Source organism: Lolium perenne, chromosome 6 (assembly GCF_019359855.2).
Source record: "Lolium perenne isolate Kyuss_39 chromosome 6, Kyuss_2.0, whole genome shotgun sequence".
In the NCBI taxonomy this organism is placed as follows: Eukaryota; Viridiplantae; Streptophyta; class Magnoliopsida; order Poales; family Poaceae; genus Lolium; species Lolium perenne.
The window spans coordinates 267,853,605-267,877,250 of NC_067249.2; the positions used below are offsets into that span (position 1 = coordinate 267,853,605).

Below are 23,646 nucleotides of genomic sequence, written 5' to 3' on the forward strand. Positions count from 1 at the left end.
TAACTCGCGGAAATCGACAAGGTAGTACGACCCGTTATGAAGCACTTTGCTAACGACGAAGGGTCCTTCCCATGGAGATTGCAGCTTATGGTCTTTCACCTGTCGAAGGCGGAGGACCAGGTCTCCTGCCATAAAGGAGCGTTTCCGAACTCGACGACTGTGATAACGTCGGAGCTTTTGTCGATAGATGGCGGATCTCCGATCTGCTAAGTTCCGAGCTTCCTCGATCAGGTCCACAGATAGCTGTCTTGCCTCGTCACTGTTTCTTCATTGTAGGCGGAAACTCGCGGTGAATCGTGGATGATGTCGGAGGGAAGTACGGCTTCGGATCCGTATACCAGGAAAAAAGGGGTAAACCTCGTTGATCTGTTAGGGGTAGTTCGTAAACTCCACGTAACAGCCTCCAACTCATCAGCCCAAGCTCCCGCTGCTCGTCGCAGCGGTCCTTCAAGGCGTGGTTTAATTCCTGATAATATTAGGCCGTTAGCCCTTTCAACTTGACCATTGGACCGTGGATGAGCCACGGATGCGAGGTCCGGCCGTATCCCCATTGTCTCACAATAATCCCTCAATTCTCCTTGAGCAAAGTTCGTGCCATTATCTGTGATTATGCGTGCGGGATGCCGAATCTCATCACGAGGCTGCAGATGAATTTTAGTGCCGTAGCACCGTCGGCTTTTCTCACCGGCTTAGCCTCGATCCATTTGCTGAACTTGTCAACATGACCAGGAGGTACTCAAAACCGCCAGGAGATGATTTTTTTAACTTACCAACCATATCAAGCCCCCAGACCGCAAATGGCCAGGTGATAGGTATGGTCTTCAGCTCTTGGGCTGGAGCGTTTGGTTGAGTAGCGTAGTACTGACAACCTCGGCAGGTCTTGACTATTTTATCAGCGTCTTCTTTAGTCAGAAGCCAATAGAAACCTAACCGAAAAGCTTTTGCAACGAGTGATCCGGGAGCGGCGTGATGCCCGCAGTCCCTGCGTGGATCTCTCCTGAGGATTTCAATGCCATCTTGATTGGAGACGCATTTAAGAAATACCCCGCCGCACTTCGTTTGTAGAGCTGTCCATCAACTATTGTGTAGGTTCGTGCTCGCTCGACGATTCGTCGTGCGAGGACCTCGTCCTCTGGCAACTTCGATCGATGAGGTAGTCCAGAAAGGCTGGGTCCAGGCCGGAATGATAGCCATCACTTCCCTAGCCGGAGACACCGCCACCTCCGGGTTTTCCGGTTAGCGCCTTAATCGAGGGTATCCGGAGATGCTCCAGAAAATGCCAGCGGAATTGGTTTCTGCCGGATCCGAGCTTGGATAGCATGTCCGCCGCCGTGTTATCGTCTCTCCCGACGTACTTGACTTCGTATCCGAGGAAGCTCTTGGCAATCTCGTCAACTTCGTCTCGTAGGCCGCCATGACGGAATTTCTCGGCGTTCCAGGTTCCGGCTACTTGTTGTGCCACCAGGTCGGAATCTCCACAAAGATATGATGTGCTTGATCCCTATTTCCTTAGCGATGCGCAGACCGTGTAGTAGAGCCTCATATTCCGCCATGTTGTTGGTAGCTTCAAGTGGATCTGCAGAACATACCGCAATTCTTCTCCGGTAGGGGACTTCAGGTGACTCCGGCTCCCGAGCCTTGATGCTGCTTGGATCCGTCGAAGTGCATGACCCATGTTTCGGTTCCGGCTCCAGACTTGCATCCGGAGCTTCGTCCAATCTGCAACGAAATCTGCCGGAACACGAGATTTTACCGCAGTCCTTGGCTTGTAAGCGATGTCGAAGGCGGATAATTCGATGCCCCATTTAGCCGTACGTCCTGTTGCGTCAGCGTTGTTGAGAATTGTTGACAGCGGAGCCTTGCTCACGATCACATCGGATGCTCTTGGAAATAATGCCTCAACTTCCGGCTGCCTAGGAACACGCCATAAGCTAGCTTCGAAAGTGAGGATATCTCTGTTTTGATTCCGTCGCACCTCGCCGATGTAGTAGACAGTCTCCGGACGTCATATTCATGACCTTCTTCCTTTCGCTCCACCACGATGGCGAGGTCGACGACTTTGTTGGTAGCTGCCGGATAAAGGAGCATTGGCTCGACTCTCTGGAGAGCTGCCAAGATAGGCGGGGAGGTGAGTATCTCCTTCAACCCTCGAAGAGCTGCATCACCAAGTCGTCCCCTGCATAAATTTGTCTGTTTTCTTCGCGCTTGTACAGAGGTAGTGCCTTCTCGCCAAGACGGCCGACAAACCCACCGATTGCTGCAACACAACCGGTTAGTCGTTGCACATCTTTGAGACAAGTTGGTCTTTTGATGCACAGGATTGCCTTGATCTTTTCCGGGTTAACCTCAATGCCTCCGTGAGAGACTATGAAGCCAAGGAGTTTTCCTACTGCACGCCAAAGACGCACTTCAGCGGATGCAACATCATCTTGTACCTGCGGAGGTTGTCGAAGGTTTCGTGAGATCGCTGATCAAGTCGGATCCTTTCCGGGTCATGACCGCGATGTCGTCGACGTAAGCGTGCACGTTCCGGCCAATTTGGTCCTTCAGCACCGCCGCATCGTATCGTTGGTAAGAAGCACATGCATTTTTCAAACCAAAAGGCATAGTAACATAGCAGTAAGTACCAAAGGGGGTAATGAATGAAGTCGCCTTTTGGTCGGATTCCTTCATCCGGATCTGATGATACCCGGAATACGCATCAAGAAAACACAGAAGTTCCGCCCCGCCGTCGAATCAATGACTTGGTCAATGCGCGGCAAGGGGAACGGATCCTTCGGGCAATGTTTGTTCAAGCCGAGTAATCGATGCACATTCTTAGTATTTCGGTTGTTCTTTTTGGGTACAAGGACGGGATTCGCGACCCAATCGGTATGGATAACTTCTATTACAAAACCTGCTTCTAGTAACTTTGCTAGTTCCATTCCTATGGCGCGGCGCTTCTTATCTCCAAAGCGTCGCATAGCTTGCTTCACCGGTTTGGCCCCGGATTTATGTTGAGGTAGTGCTCGGCGAGTTCCCTAGGTACTCCGGACATGTCGAAGGTTGCCATGCGAAGATATCCATGTTAGCGCGGAGGAACTCGACGAGCGCGCTTTCCTATTTGGGGTCCATGTTGGCTCCGATCGAAACCTGCTTGGAAGAGTCACCCGGGATGAGGTCGTGCTTCTTGGTTTCTATCGCGGGCTTGAAGGAGGTTTTACTGCTCGGAGATTTGCTTCTTGGTGGTCTGCATCTCGGCCGGATCCACCGCGGCTCAGAGCCTTTCAGCTCTTCTCCGGATATCACGAGACTCTGCGAAGGCGGCTTCGCCTAACTCGCACTCATGAGCTTTTTGTAGTCTCCGGATACGGTAATCATACCTTTAGGACCCGGAATCTTGAGCTTGTTGTAGATGTAGCACGCTCTTGCGTGGAACTTGTGGTAGGTGGGCCTGCCGAAGATGACGTGGTAGGAGCTCTTGAAGGGCACAACTTCAAACGTGATCTTCTCTTCGCGGAAATTATGAACATCGCCAAAAGCCACGGGAAGTGTGATGCTGCCGAGGAGTTCGCCTTCTTACCCGGAACCACGCCATGAAACTCGGTGGTCTGTGTTTGAGCTGTTCCTTGGTGAGGTTCATCCGCTCTAGAGTCTCCAGTACATGATGTTCGTGCTAGCTCCGCCATCCATGAGGCACTTGGAGAAGTCATACCCGTCTATGCGGGGACTTACAACCAAGGCGTAGCACTCCTTTGGCACAATTGCGGGATGATCCTTCCGATCAAATGTGCACGGGATTTCCGACCACACGACGTCGCGGCACAGCCGGAACTATGGCGTTCAGATCCGGGTAGCTGACTTGGAGGCGCGTCTTGTTGGGGTTCCGAGGAAAGTGTGGTAAGCCCCCACGCTCTTTTTGTCGAATGGGTTGGATTTTCTCGCGGATCCTGCCTTGGGATCCGGCGAGTTATCATCCTCATCCATCGCCTCGGAACTATCGTCCTCCTTGTCCTTGTTCTTGCCCTTGCCACCTTTTCCGCGAGGGCGGTGCTTCCGGCGCGCTTGTATCCGGCCTCCGGTCGTTCTTTAGATCATTGACCCACTTGCGCTGCGGTTGGTATGAGTGGACTTCCCGTAACCGGATCCAGATGGGCAGACAGGCATGTCTCTGTACTCTTCATAGGTTTGCGGTGCGCGGGATCCGGCAAAGGTGACCTCGGAGGTATCTTCTGCGACCCACTGCCGGCTCCGCCTCCGCGTCCGCGTCCTCTTCCGCCTCCTGGACCTCCGCGTTGAAACGCCATGGCGACCATCTCGGATCCGCCACTCTTCTCGGGTCATCGTGGTTCTTGCGCTTATGGCTGCTGCTGCCGCCGTTGTCACGGTTCTTCTTTTGTTGGTGCAGGGGGATTGCCGTGGCTGCGAGATCACCGCCGCGTCGTCGTCGGCGGCATGTGATCGCTAGCGATGGTGATCATGTCATCCAACGTCGCTTGATTTGCATTGACCATGCAGGTTAGCTTGTGTCGCAGCAATCCTCCTCGCCGCAAGCCCCCAATGAAGGCGTGCATTGCCAGTGCGGTTGTCAACGTTCTCGCACTCGTTCGCATGCCAACCATCGGGTGAGGAAATTCCTTGATGTTTCGCCCTTCTTCCGGATGCAAGCCTCGTAGGTCGCTTGTTGTGGCAGTGTCGCTTGTAGGTGCCCCTGAAGTGTTTCTCAAAAGCGTTCTTCGTGTCGAACCAAGAAAGATGGAGTTCTTCTCGAGGTCGCCGAGCGTATCCGGGCTGGACCTACAAGGTACAAGCTGGAGCATGCGGCGAGCGATGTTAGGGGTTCCTCCGGCGAAGGTTACAAGATTGTAGTAATCCTCAATCCAGGTATCCGGCCTTTCGGTGCCATCATAATGCTTCAGATTTCCAGGTAGCTTGAGGTTCATCCTTGGCTTTGGTTCCTCTCGAATCATCCTGCCAAAGCACTTCGGACCAATGTAGTCGGTTCTGTACTCGTTAAGGCGGTCCCGCGCGTCGCGCGAGCCGTGGCGAGGAGACTTGGAGCGAGAGCGAGATCTCCGGCCATTGCCTCCGCCTCCACCTCCGCCGCCACCGCTAGGTGGTGGTGAGGAGACCTGCGAGGTGGGCGGTCCGACTTCTTGCTTCCGCCATCCGAATCTCCTCGGCCTTCCTGGTGCCGACTCCGGCTCCTGTGGCTGCCTTCGCCTTGGCGCTGGCTGCCCTGGTCGTTCCGGCGAGGCTCCGGTCACAGCCTCCGACGAGGCTCGGGTCCCGGCTCCTGCGAGGTTACGGATCGCGGCTCCGACGAGGTTCCGGATCGCGGTTCCGGCGAGGCTCGGACCGCGATCTTCATTCCGACTCCTCCCGGGCTCAGGCTCATGAACATTGTTCGATTCCGGCGAGGTTCCGGCGAGCGCTCCTCGTTCGCTTTCTTGGCGGCACGTTGTCGCGGATAACAAGCGCACCATGCCCTACGGGCCTGGTGTTTCCGGCTGGACTACGGCGGCGAGGGGGTCGCGGGTAACCGTTGGGTGGAGGTGAGGGGTTGCGGTATTTGTCTCTTCCGGAGTACATCGCGTCCTTTCCCTTCCTTGGATCCGACGGAGGCGTCTGTGACGGAACGGGGATCGGATTTGGGTGCTCCTCGGCCCTTCTTCTCGCGCTCCGACGATCCGGTGTGCGATTCATCGTCCTTCGCGCGGTAGATACACAGTTATCCGGATTGGATTCCAACTGCGCGAAGTATCGCCTTGTTCTCGCTGCATTGTGAAGCGACAAGTGTGCGGAGATAGTTGATATCAACTTCTTCGTCCTTCTTCTTCAGCAATTCCGCAGCTTTACGCATGTTGTCCTTTGGAGTTTCCAGTGGTGGTGATCTGCGGGCGTGTTGAAGGGTATTCGCGAGGCGGAATTGCTTCTCTAACAATTCGATCGGCCTCACTGCGCATAGGTCATCTTTACCTCCCACTCAGCCCTCATGCTCTTGACCTGCTCGAGTGTGGCAGCAATCTCGCGGTCCCGTCTCTCGAAGTTTTCCGTCCGTGCTGCATGATCTGCCCTTCCTATCCTTAACGCAGCTTCGGTATCGGCGAGCCTCTTGGCTGTGGCCAGCATTTCCTTCCTGGCGGTCTCTAGGGCCTCCAGATCTGCGGCGTCGCGCGTGGTTATAGGTGTGTTAAGAACTGCTCGCGCGGCCACCTCCTCTCGCCGACAAGATTTCCTCCGAGGGAGAATCCCTTTGGGGTCGCACTCGAGACATTGGAGATCCTTGATGGGATGGTTGGGGGTCGATTGGCTGACTTGGTCTCCGGATCCAGTTTGTCCCAGCGCCGCTACCGTTGCGAGAACCTGCTTGGGCTGGGCGGAGTCGACTTCGTGCTGATCGCCGTATCCGTACTCCCTTATCTTGCGAACGAAGTCATCAGATTCCGTGGACGGGGTGTCGCCGGAAATTGGGCTCGATTGCCCAAAATCGACTCTTCAACCGGAGCTTCGCTTTCTCCGACAAGCTGAGCCTGATCCGGATCTGCGCCGCTTCCGGTGCCTCTACTGCTCAGACCAACTCCGTCTTCTTGAGGGGCGGTTCCGGCGGTATGGGCCAAGAAGTGTACGAAGTGGCACCTCTGCTTTTCTAACACCCGGGAAACCCGGGCGGATCTCGCATTGGTCTTCCACCTTTGTTTCTGCTCGGGGGCGGATTGGGTGGGCTTTGAAATTTCCGGATCCGAGGCGGAATCTTCCTTGGGAAGCTCCCGCATCTCGTATCGGATCTTCGCGACAGCGTCCAGCTCTCTGCGGCGGTCGCGTCTGCGTTACTTACCAGTGGGTTTCCGTCGGAATCGACGGTTTCCCCGATGAAGATGTGAATGCCGCCAATTGGGACGATGGAGAGCTTGACGGGGTTTGTCCTAGCCGGAATCCAGCACTCATCCGGAGGGACGATCGGCAGATTTCCGGCGTAAAGGACGCGCCCCACAGCGATGGTGTCGTCGTAGCTTCCCATGGCGGAACCCTCCCGGTTCCGGCCTCCGTACGCCACAGCCCCACGGTGGGCGCCAACCGTCGTTGCCTAATCGACGGTACCCGGAGGACGGATCCTCATGAGGGGGAGAAGAAGTAGGGGCCATAGGGCGGAGTGCACACGGGACGGTGGTACGCGAGTTACCCAGCTTCGGAACACCTGCACGATGACAGGGCCTACTGCTGCTTGTCTGGAATTATCTGGGCGCTTTCGCGGTGTTACAATGAGTTGTGGTTGTGCCTCTAGGGCTCCCGGGATCCGGCTTATAAAGGCGCACGGATCTAGGGTTTACATGGAGAGTCCTAGCCGGATTACAGATAGCCTAGCTACGGTACAATATCTTGCCGTGCACGTCACGGATCCGCCTTCCATACACGTCGTACTGGATCCGGGTTCCTCATGGGCCTCCCTGGATCCGGGTCACTCCTAGGTCGGTACGGATCCGGCCTGCTGATCCTGGGCTGGACTTCTTCCTTCATGATCAACAGCAACTGGGCCGCCCGATGGGCCACATGCCTCATCACCATCTGTGGGCCACCCGGGCTTGCCGGATCTAGGCACTGTCGATGGTACACCCATGAAGTATACCCACAACAGATACGATCCACTAAATTACAGATACAATGGGCAATTCAGCCCAACTTCGTGTATAAGGCCAATTCTTGTTTTTCCTTCCATGTATATCTTCAAGTCTTTCTCAATCGTGGCCCACCTCTGACTCGGTCAAATTCTGGTGATAACAATATGATCCCTTTGGTTTTTCTGTGAAGGATCTCCACTCCCGGGCTCTTCTCATGCGGTCCAATAGCTACGGTGACCTCTATCCGTTCTACGGCAACAATGGCAACTCCTCCACCACGGCGCTCTCCATCACCCATGACCTCTGGCACCGCCGGTTGGGCCACCCCAATGCTTCTGCCATGTCTCACATACCTTTAGACTTTCTTTCCAAATGTAATAAAACTACAACCGTGCAATCCCTGTGTGATGCGTGTCAATTAGGCAAGAATACCAAGCTTCCTTTTTCCCTTTCCCATTCAAGAGCTACCATGCCATTTGATTTGATTCACTGTGTGATACCCTCCTTCGCTTCTTTGCCTACATTTCTACTCAGTTTAACACCACCATCCGATGCATGCAAAGTGACAACGGAGGAGAATTCCTCACCACCGCTCTTCGCGAGTATCTCTCATCCCACGGCGTGTCTCTCCGCCTCTCTTGCCCATACACCTCACCTCAAAACGGACGCGCCGAACGCATGATCCGCACCACCAATGACGTGGTCCGCACCCACCTCTTTCAAGCCAAATTTCCACCACAATTTTGGGTCGAGGCCCTCCACACCGCCGTCCACCTCCTCAACATCCGCCCATCACGAGTCATTCAACATCTCACCCCACACTACCTTCTCTACGGTTCTCACCCTACCTACGACCACCTCCGTGTACATTTGGGTGCCTCTGCTACCCAAATCTCACCTCCACAAACCCACACAAACTCTCCCCTCGCACAACAAAATGTGTGCTCCTTGGCTACCCGCGGGAACATAAAAGTTACCGCTGCCTCGATCTGGCCAGCCGTCGTGTCATCATCTCCCGCCACGTCCACTTTGATGAACACCATTTTCCATACACGCCTGGCACATCTGATGCCACACCACCTCCCTCCGCACCGGATCCCGCCCCTGATCCTACCCCTGCCGATCGGATCATCCCCGGGATCCGTGCACCATCATCGCCCCAAATCCCACCAACCTCGTACCAACAAACCACCCCTCCCCACGCGCCACGTGCCGCCCCAGCCCCACCTGCCCCCCGCTCACATGTGCCCCTCCTGACCGCTGGTCCAGCCCAACCTGACGCGCCCTGCCCACCTACTCCGCCCGGGGCCACCACCTCCACCTCACGCGGTTCCCGCGTCCCCGACTCCGTGCCCACGCCACCACAGCCCAATCCAGCCCCGCCACGTCCCCCCGTCGCCCCACCACGCTCTATTCTCGTAGAGCCACCCCAGAACGCACACAGGATGCAGACCCGCGCCAAAACAGGTTATTTCATGCCAAAGCAACACTTTGATCTTCACATCTCCACACCCCATTCACCTATCCCTTCCTCCTACCGCACCGCTCTCAAAGATCCAAATTGGCACAATGCTATGGTAGATGAATTTACTGCTCTAATTCGGAATGACACTTGGTGTTTAGTGCCTTGTCCTGCAGGTGTCAATGTCGTGACCGGGAAATGGATCTTTCGCCACAAGCTGAACTCGGATGGCACTCTAGCACGCTACAAGGCTCGATGGGTACTGCGTGGCTTCACTCAACAAGCTGGTGTGGATTACGGTGAAACCTTCAGTCCCGTTGTCAAACCAGCCACCATTCGCGTCATCCTCAGCATTGCCACTTCCAAAAAGTGGCCCATTCATCAACTTGATGTCAAAAATGCCTTCCTCCACGGTGAGCTCGCTGAGACCGTCTACTGCACCCAACCTTCGGGTTTCCTCGACACCACCCACCCCAACCACGTTTGTCGCCTCAAAAAATCCCTTTACGGTCTCAAACAAGCGCCCCGCACTTGGTTTCTCCGCTTCACCCACTTCCTTCACTCCATTGGTTTTGTCTCCTCGAAAAGCGACAACTCCCTCTTCATCCTCCGTACCACCACATCCACCGCCTACCTTCTCCTCTATGTTGACGACATAATTCTCACCGCGAGCTCCACCGCCACTCTCCGCCACGTCATCGACTCCCTCCACCGTGAGTTCTCCATGAGCGACCTCGGGGACGTCCATCACTTCCTCGGTGTCAACGTGCTTCGCACGCCCCGTGGTCTCTTCTTGTCGCAACACCAGTATGCCCTCGATGTCTTGGAGCGGGCCAACATGGTCAACTGCAACCCCATCTCCACGCCCATCGACACCAAGTGCAAGCTCTCGGCGACTGACGGCAAGCCCTTCGCGGATCCATCTCTGTACCGCAGCTTGGCCGGTGCGTTGCAATACTTGACGCTCACCCGACCCGATCTGTCTCATGCCGTCCAGCAGGTCTGCCTATTCATGCACGCCCCGCGCGACTCGCACTTTCAGCTGGTAAAACGCATCCTGCGCTACGTCAAGGCCACCGCTCACCTTGGTCTTCAGCTGCACGTCGACTCATCGTCTGACTTGGTGGCGTACTCCGATGCCGACTGGGCCGGGTGCCCCGACACGCGCCGCTCCACGTCCGGCTTCGGCGTCTTCCTTGGCTCCAACCTTGTCTCCTGGTCGTCAAAGCGGCAGCCAACTGTCTCCAGGTCCAGTGCGGAGGCTGAATATCGGGCTGTTGCTAACTGCGTCGCCGAAACTGTATGGCTCCGTCAACTCCTCACCGAGCTTCATCACTCCGTCGGTACCGCCACCGTGGTCTACTGCGACAATGTCTCCGCCACGTACCTCTCCACCAACCCAGTGCAGCACCAGCGGACCAAGCATATAGAGATCGACCTCCACTTCGTCCGCGATCGCGTGGCGTTGGGCGAAGCTCGTGTGCTCCATGTCCCGACGAGCTCACAGTACGCCGACATATTTACAAAGGGGCTCCCATCTTCTGTGTTCGAAGAATTTCGTTCCAGTCTCAACGTCCTTCCCAGCCCGGTTTCGACTGCGGGGGGTGTTGAACACACTGCTGCTACTGTTGTAACTTCCCCTCCTTCTCTCTAGCTTGGACCTAGTCCCACGCCTCGCACGCCTCTGCGTGGGCCTCTGCGCATGGCACACGATCCCCTCTGTACTGTATAAGACCCTTGCGTCAGTTAATTCAAGATAACTATTCCAACTCTATTCGTCTGCGATCACCGGCGGCGAGGTCCAAGTACGGAGTACGGACATGACAGACTGCAGCTCTGCAGCATCTAAAAGCTCTGCAGCAAGCACGGTTTGGGCCTTAGAGCATCCCCACTCGTTGGCGCTCCCCACGCCCAAATTCGGCGAAATTTTCGTCCGGATTGGAGGAAGATTTGGCGTGGGGGGCAGTAGTTTCCCAGGCGCGTGCCCAGGCGAAGTCGACGATGCGAATTTAAAAAACGGAAACTTGACAAACTTCGGCTAAATTCGGGTGAATATAGACTAAATTTAATGATATTTAGACTAAAACGGGCGGAGTTCATACATAGAGGCCGAATTCGACTATATTTCGAATTCGGCTAGGTGAATTCAAACGCTAATTTTAAAACACGGCGCTCTACATGCCCAAATGGCGGTAGAACACCGTGTAGTCGCCGTCGCCGTCGTCGTCGGAGCCGTCGTCGTTGGCCTTCGGCTGCGCGGCCTGGCTGCTTGCCCGGCCGGCGTCTCCCCCCGGGGATGGCTTGTACCCGATCGTCGTCGGAGGACTCGAGGTCGACGACGGGGACAGCGACGCCGGATGGAGGTGTCGCAGATGGCGGTACCGCGCGACATCGTCGTTGGCGGTTGGAGCGGCGCGGGCGGCGAGTTGGCGTGCGGCGGCCGGGTCCAAGCGGCCGCCGCTGCTCCGCCTCTGGCGCCGCGATCGCGCCCGGCTGCCAGATCCGATGCGGCGTCGTCCGCGCGCTTCTCCTCCTCCATGTCGGCAAGCGACACGGCGATCGCCTCCGCCATCGCGGCCTCCTCCTCCGCGCGCTTCGCCTCCTCCTCGGCGAGGCGGCTTGCGGCGGCGGCCTCTTTCTTCGTCTTCTTCCGCCGCTCTGCGGCGCGGAAGGCTGTTCTCGGATGACGAGGGCGCCGCCGCTGCGCCCTCGGTCGCCGGCGGAGACGCCGGCTCCTTCTTGACGCGCACCGGCGTCGAAGGCGACGACGCCTCCTCCTCTTCACCGGCGCCAAGGATGACCTTGACGCCGATCCGAAGACGACGAGCCGGCAGCCATGCGCCGTGGCTGCCGCACGCTTCCCCGACGGCGGCTCGCCGATGCCCTCGATGCCGACAGAGGGGGCATCGTGAGCACCGGGGAGTTGCCGCCTCGATGTGCTCGACGATGGCCTCGAGTGTCCGGCCGGCGCGCTCCACCACCGTCGGCGGCCGCGCGGCGTTGTTGCGCGCAGCGGAGGCGGCGGCCGTCGTAGGCCGCCGACTCCCGCTCCCACCGCCGCAGAAGTACGAGTTCCACGCCGTGTAGTTGTCGGGGTGGTGGCGTGGCTCGCGCGTTCCTCGTCCGTCAAGGTCATCCGCGCTCCTCGATGGCGACGTCGAGGGCGTGGCCCCGAGGCGGCGGCGGGATTGGTACGCCGCCAGCACTAAGCCGCCACCCGCCGCCGGGAGGCCTCGTGTCCGGCGGGCGTGGGTACCCCGCCGGTGGAGGAGGTGCCCCTCCCACGCGTGCGCGACGGCGGGGAAGCCGTTGTTGGCTGCGCCGTCGTCGTCGTAGAACGCCATCTTGAGAGTAGAGGGAGAGTGGAGGGAGAGTGAAGCACGGGGTACGCCTCGCGGCGAGCGGACCGGCGTATATAGGCGTGGCTGGCGCGGGGATTAAATGCCGCGTGGATTGCGACGCGTCCGCGGCGAGCTGACCGGCGGCAGCCTTTAGTGCGCGCGGAAGACGATGCGTGCGCGGAAGACGACGACATTAACTCGCCGCGTGGCCGGCGAATGCACCGGCGCGAAGCTTTACGCGCGCGGAAGACGATGCGATGAGGACGACGATCGGTTTCTCTCGCCGACAAGTTGGGGCCACCAGACGCGCGGGAAGTTTCCTCGCCGTTTCGCGCGCTTTCGTTTCGTCCGGAGTCCCCGAGCGCTCCCCGGGGGGCCGGGGATGTCGTGGGATCGCCGGATGGATTTAGGCCCAAATCCGGACGAAACGAGAGCAGGGGCGCGGCGGGCGGATTTCGCCGTCCGGATGGAAAAAACGGTCGCCGGGGGCCTGTTCGGGGGGACGAGTGGAGATGCTCTTAGGCCTTAGCCCATCACGCAGGCCGCACATATATATAATGTCATTCCTAGGGTTGGCTCGACAGGGGAAAGGAAGAGAGAGATTTTGGATCGGAGATGCGCCTTTGCCAGCCGTGCGCCGAGCTCCTCCGCCGCCGTCACCCCCTCGCCGCCCAAGCGCTCCTCGTATGAGGATCGAGCGGTGTTCCGGTAGTAGATTCGCCCAAATAAGCAGCTCCTTTGGGAGCTGCAATCCGGAACCGGATCAGCTCCGGCAGTCCGCAATCAAGCGGCTCCTTTGGGAGCCGCAGTTCGCAATCAAAGCGGCTCGTTTAAAACGATCTGCAGTCCGACTTCAACCCGCTTTCGGTTTAGATTTTAGAAGGAGTTCAAATCCTTCCCGGTTTCGATCTCCGACTTGGCGCCGACCGCCGCTATAAATATCCAAGAGTCGACTCCAGCCAAGGACACCAGGGATTCCTAGGATATCAGTTTTCACGAGCCATCAAGTACTAGATTTCTGCCTCGCAGATCAACGCGGGAGCCATCGGGGTGAGTTCCTTGTCCTTTCTTTTCCTCTAGATAGATGTTTTGTTTTCAGGGAGAACCCTTCCTCTAATTAAAGTTGCTTCCTTCAAATTTGAACTATGAAATTTTTACGGAGTACATGAATTAAATATCAAGTTTGTATCTCTTGGACTACATAAAAATTGCATCTTTACGACTGTATATGGAAATTCTAGCTGCTAGGCTGAATCAAAATTGCTGCTTTCTTAATTGCAATGTTTTTAATTGGGCAGTCATCAAATTTTGAAGGAGAGCAGCAACTTACAAGACATCAGAAGACCTCTCTGGCAATGGTGAACCCTCATCTCTGGCGACCGACTGCCAGATCAATGGGTAAATCTTCCGTCAAGGGCCTCACCAGATATAACCGATGGTCCTCTCTAGCCATGCTGGTGAGTTGTGCTGTTTTCCCCTGAGATAATCTTTCCTCTAAATCCTTTTATACACAGATAAAAAGTAGGAACCATAATAGCAATAGACATGAGTGGTCAAAATTCGTTTTGTGTGTGTGGAAAATAGCAGAATTCTAAAATTACACATTTTCTTGGAAATATGCTATCAAACTAGCGTTTTGGAGACTAGCAAATCAACTCTGATTTTGTTCCATGCCAAATACAGGAAGAAGATGAAGGTGATCGATATGATTGGCTAAGCAATTTGCCTGATGACGTATTGCTCAATATTGTAGAGCGACTTGATACCACAGACGCCGTTCGAACCAGCATCCTCTCAACGCGGTGGAAGCAGATCGCTGCTATGCTCTCCAAAATTAATTTGTCGGTTGGCTCCTTTGACACAGAGCATGTCAGGTCAGAGTTGACTTGTGATGTAGTTCAGGCCAACCAAAGCATGCTTGAAGCAACAAGGACCATGCTAGAAAGCAGGACAAATCAGTACACTATTCATCTCCTGCGCATGCAATTTTTCTTGGCAGATGGATCTGTTAACATTGGCCAGACTGTTGCTAACACCATAGCAACGAAAAAGGTTGGATCTGTCGAGTTAACTCTTCTGACAGAGAAGGACGGTAGCATATGCACCCATGATGATTTGGTCACTCACGGGAGGCAGCTCAGTTCATTTGTTGATGCTTGTCCAAACACATTCAGTGGTCTTGCACGACTCAAGCTGGAGAACATGAGGCTAGGAGAACCAGATTTCTCTAAAATTTTCAGTATATCCAAGCGATTGGAATTCCTCTGCTTGTTCAACTGTGACATAGGGTATCTATCTTTTCTGGAAGTGGAACATCCACAACTCCGTGAACTTGAGATTCTCAAGTGTGATTTTGAGATGGTTGATCTGAAGTGGCTACCAAAGCTCACAACGTTGACTTTTACTTGTTGGGAGTCTAAGCATTATCCTCTTTCTTTCGGTTTTGTTCCACTCCTCCAGACTGCGAACATCAGTAATACGGCTCTTTCGTCGCACAAGATGCTCAAGTTGAGTGAATTTCTTGGCAAAGTTACCCTAAGGGAACTGCATTTGAACTTTGAAAGCGAGAAGGTAAGGTTATAGTCTTTATGATGAGCTTAGTTTCACTTGGCCATCTTATCGTGAGGTGTCTTTAATTTGTTTTAACATATTCGGCATTCTATTTTCTTCTGCAGATTTGGGTTCAACCTGAAGGTCCAAAAGAATTATGGCAGGTGTTCCACAAATTAAGGATTGTAAAGTTGTCTGGCATTTCAGAAGAATGTCATCTAGGCTGGACAATGTTTGTTCTCCAAGGTGCACCTTCCCTTCAGGAGCTACACATCGAGGTAATTCTTTGTAACTAATGTCCAAATCTTTTCCCTTTGTGCTACATATTCAATTTACAGTGGTCTACTTAAAATGTTTGTGTAACTACATAGGTTTGTTTCTTACATTGTTTTGCACCATGAAATGCAGGTGTGGGACCATCTATGTGAAATGGTAGAGGATGAGGGACATAGGAAGACGCTCGCCTATAGCAAGTTGAAGAAGGATGCTTACGTAGAGTGGGAAGCACCTCCATCTTGTTTCAAGCATCACAATCTATCTGTTTTGAGGGTCTATGGGTTTCAATCAGACGACAAGTTTGTGAATTATATCCTGGGTGTCATGGAAGTGACGGTGGGTCTTGAGGACATATACTTGTACGAGAAGCCGGGGTGTGAGATGTGTAAGCACAAGATGAAAAAGGACGGATACCCAAGGACAGACGAGCTGAGGATTATGCTTAGGAACATATTCAACAGGGAGACCTGCTCCCTTGCGAGGGTTCACTTCCCGAGCGCAAGAATGTGAAGCATTGTCGCAAGTATTTGTGTCAGCTGTGTAGCTCTTGCTTTATTAAGAGTTTATGCTTGGCAATCGAACTGTATTAGTAGTAATTAAGTAGTGCTATGGTACTATTGGAAGAACGTTGTGTTTGCTGAAGTTGTTTATTTTGTTGCGACTGTTTGGCTAAGTTGAATTAGTGTATAATCTATATTCCTCTCTTGCATCAAGAGATGCGGTTTTGTGTACTTGCGTGTGCTTTTTGTGTTAATCTGCTGTGTAACAATTTTGTCCCCAGTTACAGCATGGTATCTCCTGCAAACATACCTGATGGTTGCTTTCTGTATGAAATCTAGGCGTTTAGGCTGCTTCCTTTGTCAAACTTTGAATAAGATGTTTTCGTCAGTTAAATGGATGATGAATGTTGGCGCTTAATCTTTTGCTGGTTGTCTAATTTGATATGTTCCCTGCTTGGACGACAACTATTGAGATTGATGCTCAATGATATGCATTTCTGTTTTAGTTTGAAGTAAACTAGCATGGACAGGCGCGGCGTGCCGCCGCGCCCGTGCTTTAGCCAAGAGTTGAAGAATAAAGAACGCTTTCATGTTAAATTACAACGGTTACACAGGTGTAGTAGAAAAAGAGGGATAAACAATATGTAGAAAAAAAATTCTTAAGTCCAATTGCCACAGGAAAATCAACCTCTCCTCTGATATCTGAAAACTCAAAGTTTGCACAGTATTCAGTGTATCACAACATCAACAACGAAAGTGCAATATAAATGTACAGCCGTATTCTCTTTTCTTTTGACAGGAGACTCCTATTAGGTGCAAGAAGATAGAAACCCCAAAAGACTGAACCATTGACTTTATATATACATATGAATTAAGGGGAAAAGAAAAGAAGCATTGCCACTATTTGAAAGAACACTCGCCACATACCGTCTACTGATTGATATTTACAATTATTGCCGCAGTTAGAGTATAGATCCAGTGACTTGGCTCCATCAAGTCATCGAGTAACTTGCCCTTTCACATCCACCATAAACGGCAAATCCAGGGACACTGATCAATCAAATACCAAAGCAGAGCAATACTTGGTAGTTACATGCAAACGCCTTTTCCAGCGGAGTGGGACTTGAGCGCGGGCGCAAGCGATTATTTTGGCACCACTGCCTCGTGTTGTTCAGTGCCAACGGAGTGCCATGGCAGAAAAGAGCCAATACCATGATGTCGAGGAGAAGAGTTGTGCCGTCAAGGACGACGAAGAACCTCCACAGCTTCAGCAAACACAACGCGGAGGGGGTAGCACTGGGGCTCACCATGTCGTCAAAGAGGCAGTCTGAACAAAGGTAAAGGCTAATTTGATTAGTAATGCTCTGCCATTTTGAAGTCACGGATTCTGTAGTTACAATCGCAAGCAATTTACATATAAATGTCTTATATTAGAAAACGAAAAAGTCATCTATCTGGATGATTTTAGGAATACAAAAGGAGGAACCATGTAAGTACAAACTTTCAGAACTGACATACTGCATATATCAATAATTCCAACCTCCACCAAACACTTCCCTCCCGGGTCGCCTCGCGCAGGCGGTTCCGGAGGCGAACAAACCCTAGGAAAAAAAGCGCCCCCGGTCTCCTCTCCTCGGCCGCTGCCGCCGCCGGCGCCGGCGGTGGCGGCCGCGCCCGGCCGTCGAAGGTGGTGGGCGAGGGCGGCGCGCCCCGACGGGCTCTCTACGCGCGGAGGGGGACGACATCTGGGCGGCGCGGGAGGTGTGGGTGTTCGGCGGCGCGAGCTCGGAGGCGTTAGCCGACGCATGGCGGAGGGGCTGGTGGTGCGAAGGAGCTCGGCGAGGAAGGAGGCAGCGGGCTGCGGCAAAGAGAGGTGATGCGGCGGCGCGGCCTGGAGGCGGCGGCGCGAGCTCAAGGATGTCGAGGTGCTGGCGCAGAGGAGGCTCGGCCAGGAAGGATTTCCTAGCCAGCATAGGCCGGCCCCTCGCGCTGGCGCGCGACGGTGTTCCTCCGGTGGTGGCCGCCGTGGGAGCTGGAGGATGGCCTGGGCCCGATCTGAGCCTTTGCGGGCTCGATCTAGGGCTTGAGGGCCTGATCTGGTCTGTAGGGAGGGACTCCAGCTGTTGGATGTTGCCTGGAGTTGGCGACAACCTTGGCTAAGGTTCCTGCCTCAAACCGGAGGTGGGGAGGCTGTGGTTCCTTGCCGGGGTGGAGGAGGACGATGGACCAGGCTCTCGGCCATGTGGGGTGTCGGAGGCCACGGCTCTACATTTCGACGGGTGGAGCTACGGCGACGGCGGTGTGACCCTCCTTGGACTGTGCTGTCCCAACCCTCGGAGGAGCGGAGATGTTGATGATACAGGTGAAAATCCTGCCTGGCTTTTGTTGGGCCGGCGGCGACGGCGCCTGAGGGTGTCGTTTTCCTTGTTGGAGGCGTCGCCGAGGTGCATCAATATCTTCCTCGCTCTCGCTTGGTGTTGGTAGTAGTCTCCGGGCGAAAGCCTAGATCCGGAGTTGGATCAGCGTGATAGCGGCGTCTTCGTCGTCGCTTCTCTGTTGGGAGTATCACGTTTGGAGACACGGCTTGGAGGTCCTCCGGTGCTCGCCGCTGTCCAAGGCCGTTTCAGGGGCGCTATGCACGCCATTGCCGATGAGTCCAAGACGATGCTTTCTTGGGACCGACCAAATCCCGCCGTCTATCTTCTGTAGATGGTGTGTCGACAAGGAGAGTCCCTTTTGAAGTTGTGTTCTTTGGATGCGTTAGGCGTTGGTCGAGACACGGCTCGGTTGCCTAGCCTAGGACAAGTTCTTTCTTGTTGTGTTGTTGTGTCGGTGGTGGCTGTATTCGGACTGGCCGGTGTGGAGTTGTGCTACACTTGTTGTTCGCAACGAGGGGTAGTGTTCTTGTACTCAAACCTTTACCCTTTATAAAAACTAGTAAGTAGCACGTGCTTTGCACGTCCGACATATATAATTTAAAATATTTTTCATATTTTATTTATCTAGTATGTAGATGTTCATATTGTTTTTTTTCTGAATTTATGCTTTTGAAAAAACTAATACACCCTAAACGAAGGAATAGAAGCAACAATATGTCGGATTACTACAATTAACTTTTTAGTAAATTTTAAATAGAAGTGTACCCCAGTACGAAGTGATACTACTTTTTCATGGACACCTCATTAAGAGTATGTATATTTTTTTGATTAGATGTCGAAAAATATTAAGGGTCTATCTTACCTAGTGTGTCTTGCGTTCGGATCTAGACTATCTCTGCGTTATATATTTCATTATACTCTTAATTGTTTTTCCCATCTTTTTGGTTCTAAAGTTCGTTTAAATTACGTGGCCTAAACATTTTTTGTAGATTTATTTGTTCTTTTTTTAGCGTCGTCTGCGTCCAATAAAATCTTGTGCCGATTCATTTATCTATTTTCTTATCATCTTCTGTATCTCCATACCGAGCGGGGAAATTAACCACGCCGGGCAGGGGAAAATTCGTACATAGATGTATGGAGTACGATTGAAAAAATTAACCATAAGTTAGCTGAGTTTTAACATTAAGAACTGAGTTTTACTGAACTCACAATTTAACTTTGGATATGTCTATGCTTTAGATGCTATTTTGCGCTAGCCACATTATTACTGTTGGCATTATTCATTTTCTGAAATACATCTATGTACCAATTTTCCCCGCTTGGCATGGTTATTTTTTCCGATCTTATTCCGTACTCCCTCCATCCACTAATAAGTGTACGTTTTCCTTTTATGTTAGTCAAACATTTTGAAGTCAAACATTTTTAAATTTGACCAAATGTTTACACAAAGACACCAATATATGTGACATCAAATTACTATATTAGTATTAAACTATAAGCCGATTTGAATTTAGCAGTATTAATTTCATGTCATAAATATTGCTACTTTTTTCTAAAAATTTAGTTAAAATTAACAAATTTTGATTTAAGACATGTCCTAAGATACACTCATTTGAGGACGGAGGGAGTACATCTTACTTGTAGTTTATCCAACCATTTTTTTCCCACGTATTTGTTCAGTTCATGCTCATGTTCAACCTGATAAAATACTAATGTCAATGGTAGGTCCCCTGTAAGACGCATAAATGAAAAGTAAGAGTAATCATGGGAAGCAGCCACACTCGTCTCTACATCTCTCTTGTGAAAAGCAAGTACGGCAAGAAAATCCCCTTTTCAGTGAGCCAACTCTACCCAATCTCCCAACCCATTGGCTCTCCCGTGCATCTCCAAAACTTGCCGGGCCATGCTCTTGGAGGCAAGGCTTGACCAAGGCGGAACGCGCGATGGTTTGGACTTTGGAGTTGTAGGAGAGGCCCTCGCTGTTGTGGCGGCCGCTTCGGAGGCGCGTGGTTGCCGGCAGCTCGGCCACCGATGCCGGGATTGTTCGCGCTGCCAGCAGCAAGATGATGCAACTGGATGGAGGCGTTGTGTGCGGAGCTGTGAAATTAAAATATTAAGCGCTACAGCTTGTGGAGTTGTCTGGAAGGATCAAGGACCTGCCAAACTACGTGCGCGGGAGAGTGAGCGGGAAATGAGCGGAGGCGAATCCATCTGCTGACAACCGTCCGATGAGGTGGTGTGAACGGTTAAAAGGGACTTTGCGTTGCCTGGTGGGAGTACGGATTGGGAATAAAATTCAAATTTTAAAACTGGTGCATTATAGTAGTAGAGATAGAGATATGGTACGCCTTTGGCGTACTCTCGAAAAAAGACATACTGCATATATATAGGCAGCCAAGGGAGACCTCTAGATCAGTGAGGACCATGTCAAGACTAACTACGTCGCAATTTCTGATTAGTATTGCATGCTAGAGGAGGGATACTCTTTCCTTTGTCTCACATATAGTTCTACATATCATCGCAGTTTTCCCCATTCAACTAATAGACCAAAGATCATGCTATCAAACTATCGATGGAAAGAACTCTAGTTGATCAATAAGAAAATAAAGAAACATACTGTGATGGCATTAAATAAACATAGAGAAGAATCTTGTCGACACTTGATAGCTATGCTGGAAGATGACATGTACCTATTCTTCTTTCATGAGATTTACGGATCAAATGCGATCCAGATGGTCATGCGATTGAATCCCCCGGAGAATAGAGCAGGGATGTCACGATATGGCATTGATTGCTTGAGGAGCCGGGCAGGAGCAACATAAGATAGAGAGAATGATGAACTCATGATGCACCTCTCAGGCTCTGACTCTGACATGAATCTTCGTTTTTCTGCTTGAAAATAACAAAAGTATTTCAAACCAGGCAGTCAGAGGCAACGTTTAGCTGATTTCGTAATACATGAACTGGTTAATATATTCTCAAATGCCACTCTTGTATCCTACAGAAACCAATCTAACTACTATTCAAGACTGTTATGAAAGCGAATCAACAATTACAAACTTTAGTTCGTACCTGCACATCGTACACATCACCTCCTCCTCAAAGGTTGTCATTCTTTTGTCCTCCTCTCTCCCCTAATCACAGAATCAAAAGCACAATCACTAAGGGACATGTGACATAATCAATATGAAATTATTTTCCAGACAACGTCAAAAAAAAGTACCCTGATAATTACAATAGGAATATGATGAGATTAACTGGTGTTAGCATAAATTGAAAAAGACGATGATGAGCATCGACTTCTGCACTTTCAGAACTATCTTCAGGAGACATATTACTTCAGCTATTCACGCTCATTTTTTTTCGATAAAGGATGCTTTATTCACGCCTCATTTGAAGAAAGGAACTGTTTCTTTTTATATATCTCTGTCATTTAGCAAAAGGAAACCAGCAGGGGAATCAGAATACATATATCTAGTGGATCCTATTCTGATGACAAAAGAACTGAGCACTCTCCATGAATAGTAAAGCTAAGTAAAGCAGATATCTACAAGGTAAGGGTGGTTATTTGGGACATGATCCTCGCAGGTTCATGGATCGGTGGAGGGGTGATGAGTATAATAACACTAGGGGTCACTTATTCTGCAAGCCAAAACCACATATGATGAGAAATTAAAGAAGCAATCAGCTTAGCAGCATTCCTTGCTCTAGGACAGCTTGGCTGCAACCTGGTCGACAGAGATGAGAAGACCGAACCTCCTGAGCCGGCACATCGCCGCCTCCATCTTTGGGACATTACCGGAGGCCACACAATAAAATATAAAGGTGTCGTCGCGGTAGTTCAAGTTCTCGGCTCCGATCTGATGCGTGACTTTTTTTGGTTATCCAACTGGGTGCTTCACATGAGTGGTTAACTGGTTATACATCAGCTGAGTGATTTGTAAAATACAAAAAATAAAACTTTGAAATGAACATAGGAGGAAGAATGCAGACAACAAACTTCCAGAGGCTAGAACAGGCAGATTCTCCACACAAATCTCTTGGCGACACCGCTGTTGATCCATGGTGACAGAAGACCTAGGAGACAAAACAACATGAACGAATCAGCATGACAAACAACATTAGAACCAAAAAGAAAAAATACTGATGAAATGGACAACCTAGCAGACAACACTTACCTGATGAAGACGCACCTGAAAATGGAGAAGGCACAGCGCGGCGATGCAAGATGCAGCAGTCGAGTTGAATTAGGCGTGTCGCCGCGCTCCCGCCCCAGATTATCTCGCCGCCGACCCAGCCCGCCGGACGCCGCCACGCCAGCCTCGGCAAATGGAGAGGAAGTGGTGATCACGATGTGTGCTGGCCTCGGCGGAGGGAAATGTGCTGAGCCAGACCCGAACTCCCTTGACAGGGTACCACGGATCTCGGCCGCCCACTTGCCGCACGGTCGGGGTCGCACATCCCTGTATTGTGCCGATTTCGGTGGCGCCTCGGGGCCTCCTGCCCGCACGCGCCGCCGATGATTTGCTTTGCCTCAGAGTCCTCGTCGAACCGCTCGAAGGCAGCCTCGAATTCATCGACGGCCAAAAGGACCGGAGCAAGGGGAGGTCTCTAGGGCAGGGAGGAGCTCATCCATGGGGCAAGCCGGTGGGGAGAGAGATCGTTAATCTTTTTTCTTGAAATAAACTATGGAGGAGAATGAAAGAGAAGAAAGAAGTCTAAATAACCCCCTAACTATTGAGTATTGGACGGAAAACCCCCTATGTTTAAAGTGGGGCACTTCACCCCCCTAAGAGCATGTCTAACAGGCCCCGTATAACCCGCCCACCCCGTAAAATTCCGGCGACATACGGGGCAGGCGCGGTTTGGGCCGTCTAGCAGGACCCGTATTCGGGCCGCCCTGTTTCGGCGGAATACGGGGCCCAGGAAATCGGCCCCGTCGCCCCGTACATATAGTGGGCGCAGGTGCGAGTGAGGGGTTAACCCCTCACTCGCAACCCTAGCTCCGCCGTGCGCCGCCGCCTCCTCCTCCTGCTCCGGCGAGCAATTAGCCGCTCCTCCGCGCCGCATTCCACCCCCAAGCCAGGATGGACTCCCGCCGCCGCAGTAGCGCCTCGCCGGCGAGCGGATCGAAGCGATCCCGCTCGCCGGACACCGTAGAGGAAGCGTGGCGGCTCAAGTGCAAGCTTTCCGCCGCCGGGAGCCGTCGCGCGGCCTGCAAGTACGCCGGCGCGCTGTACGTGCCGGAGCCGCTCCGGGAGTACGCCGCGGGTTGGCGGTGGTACCGGCAGGACCCGCCGCTCAAGCCGATGAGCGGCGAAGCGTTCGAGAAGTGGCGCGCGCAGTGGTAGCGCGACCGCGCGGCGATGGCGGCATGGAGGGCGAGCATCGGCAGCACCAGCGGCGGAGGAAGCGGAGGCGGCGAGGAGGAAGAGGAGGCGGCGGAAGAGGAGGCGGCCTTCCGCCGTGCGGTGGCGGAATCCGAGGCGGATGCCGCCGAGAAAGCTCGGGCGGAGGCAGAGGAGCAGGCGGCGGTCATCG

At 52.7% G+C, this 23,646-nt stretch overlaps 1 protein-coding gene and 1 long non-coding RNA gene across 5 annotated transcripts; one reads left to right on the forward strand and one right to left on the reverse strand.

Moving 5' to 3' along the window:
• The first annotated feature begins 12,956 nt into the window (after window positions 1-12,956).
• On the forward strand, window positions 12,957-15,958 carry LOC127305558 (F-box/FBD/LRR-repeat protein At5g56420). Of its 3 annotated transcripts, none has more exons than XM_051336035.2 (5): window positions 12,957-13,451; window positions 13,700-13,858; window positions 14,085-14,972; window positions 15,077-15,229; window positions 15,360-15,958. In XM_051336035.2, exons 2-5 carry the CDS (start codon window positions 13,757-13,759, stop codon window positions 15,735-15,737), a joined length of 1,521 nt encoding a protein of 506 aa, XP_051191995.1. In that variant the 5' UTR covers window positions 12,957-13,451; window positions 13,700-13,756; the 3' UTR covers window positions 15,738-15,958. The 3 variants fall into 3 exon arrangements, with proteins under 3 accessions (XP_051191995.1, XP_051191996.1, XP_051191997.1); XM_051336036.1 differs by having other exon boundaries at window positions 13,716-13,858; XM_051336037.1 differs by having other exon boundaries at window positions 13,724-13,858.
• A 438-nt stretch (window positions 15,959-16,396) lies between these two features.
• Window positions 16,397-22,767, reverse strand: LOC127305560 (uncharacterized). 2 transcript variants are annotated; one of them, XR_007854002.2, is made up of 7 exons: window positions 22,284-22,767; window positions 22,099-22,182; window positions 21,862-22,019; window positions 21,329-21,747; window positions 21,178-21,239; window positions 20,796-20,994; window positions 16,397-17,054 (listed from the first exon to the last, which is right to left on the reverse strand). It is a non-coding gene; the product is annotated as an uncharacterized lncRNA (long non-coding RNA). The 2 variants fall into 2 exon arrangements; XR_007854001.2 differs by having other exon boundaries at window positions 22,099-22,766.
• Window positions 22,768-23,646: the final 879 nt, after the last annotated feature.

Excerpts from the sequence above, each read along its gene's own strand:
- LOC127305558 (XM_051336035.2), top strand. The coding sequence starts at position 13,757 with ATGGTGAACCCTCATCTCTGGCGACCGACTGCCAGATCAATGGGTAAA. Across the intron at positions 13,859-14,084 it reads GGTCCTCTCTAGCCATGCTG|GAAGAAGATGAAGGTGATCG; the intron begins GTGAGTTGTGCT and ends TGCCAAATACAG. Across the intron at positions 14,973-15,076 it reads TGAACTTTGAAAGCGAGAAG|ATTTGGGTTCAACCTGAAGG; the intron begins GTAAGGTTATAG and ends TTTCTTCTGCAG.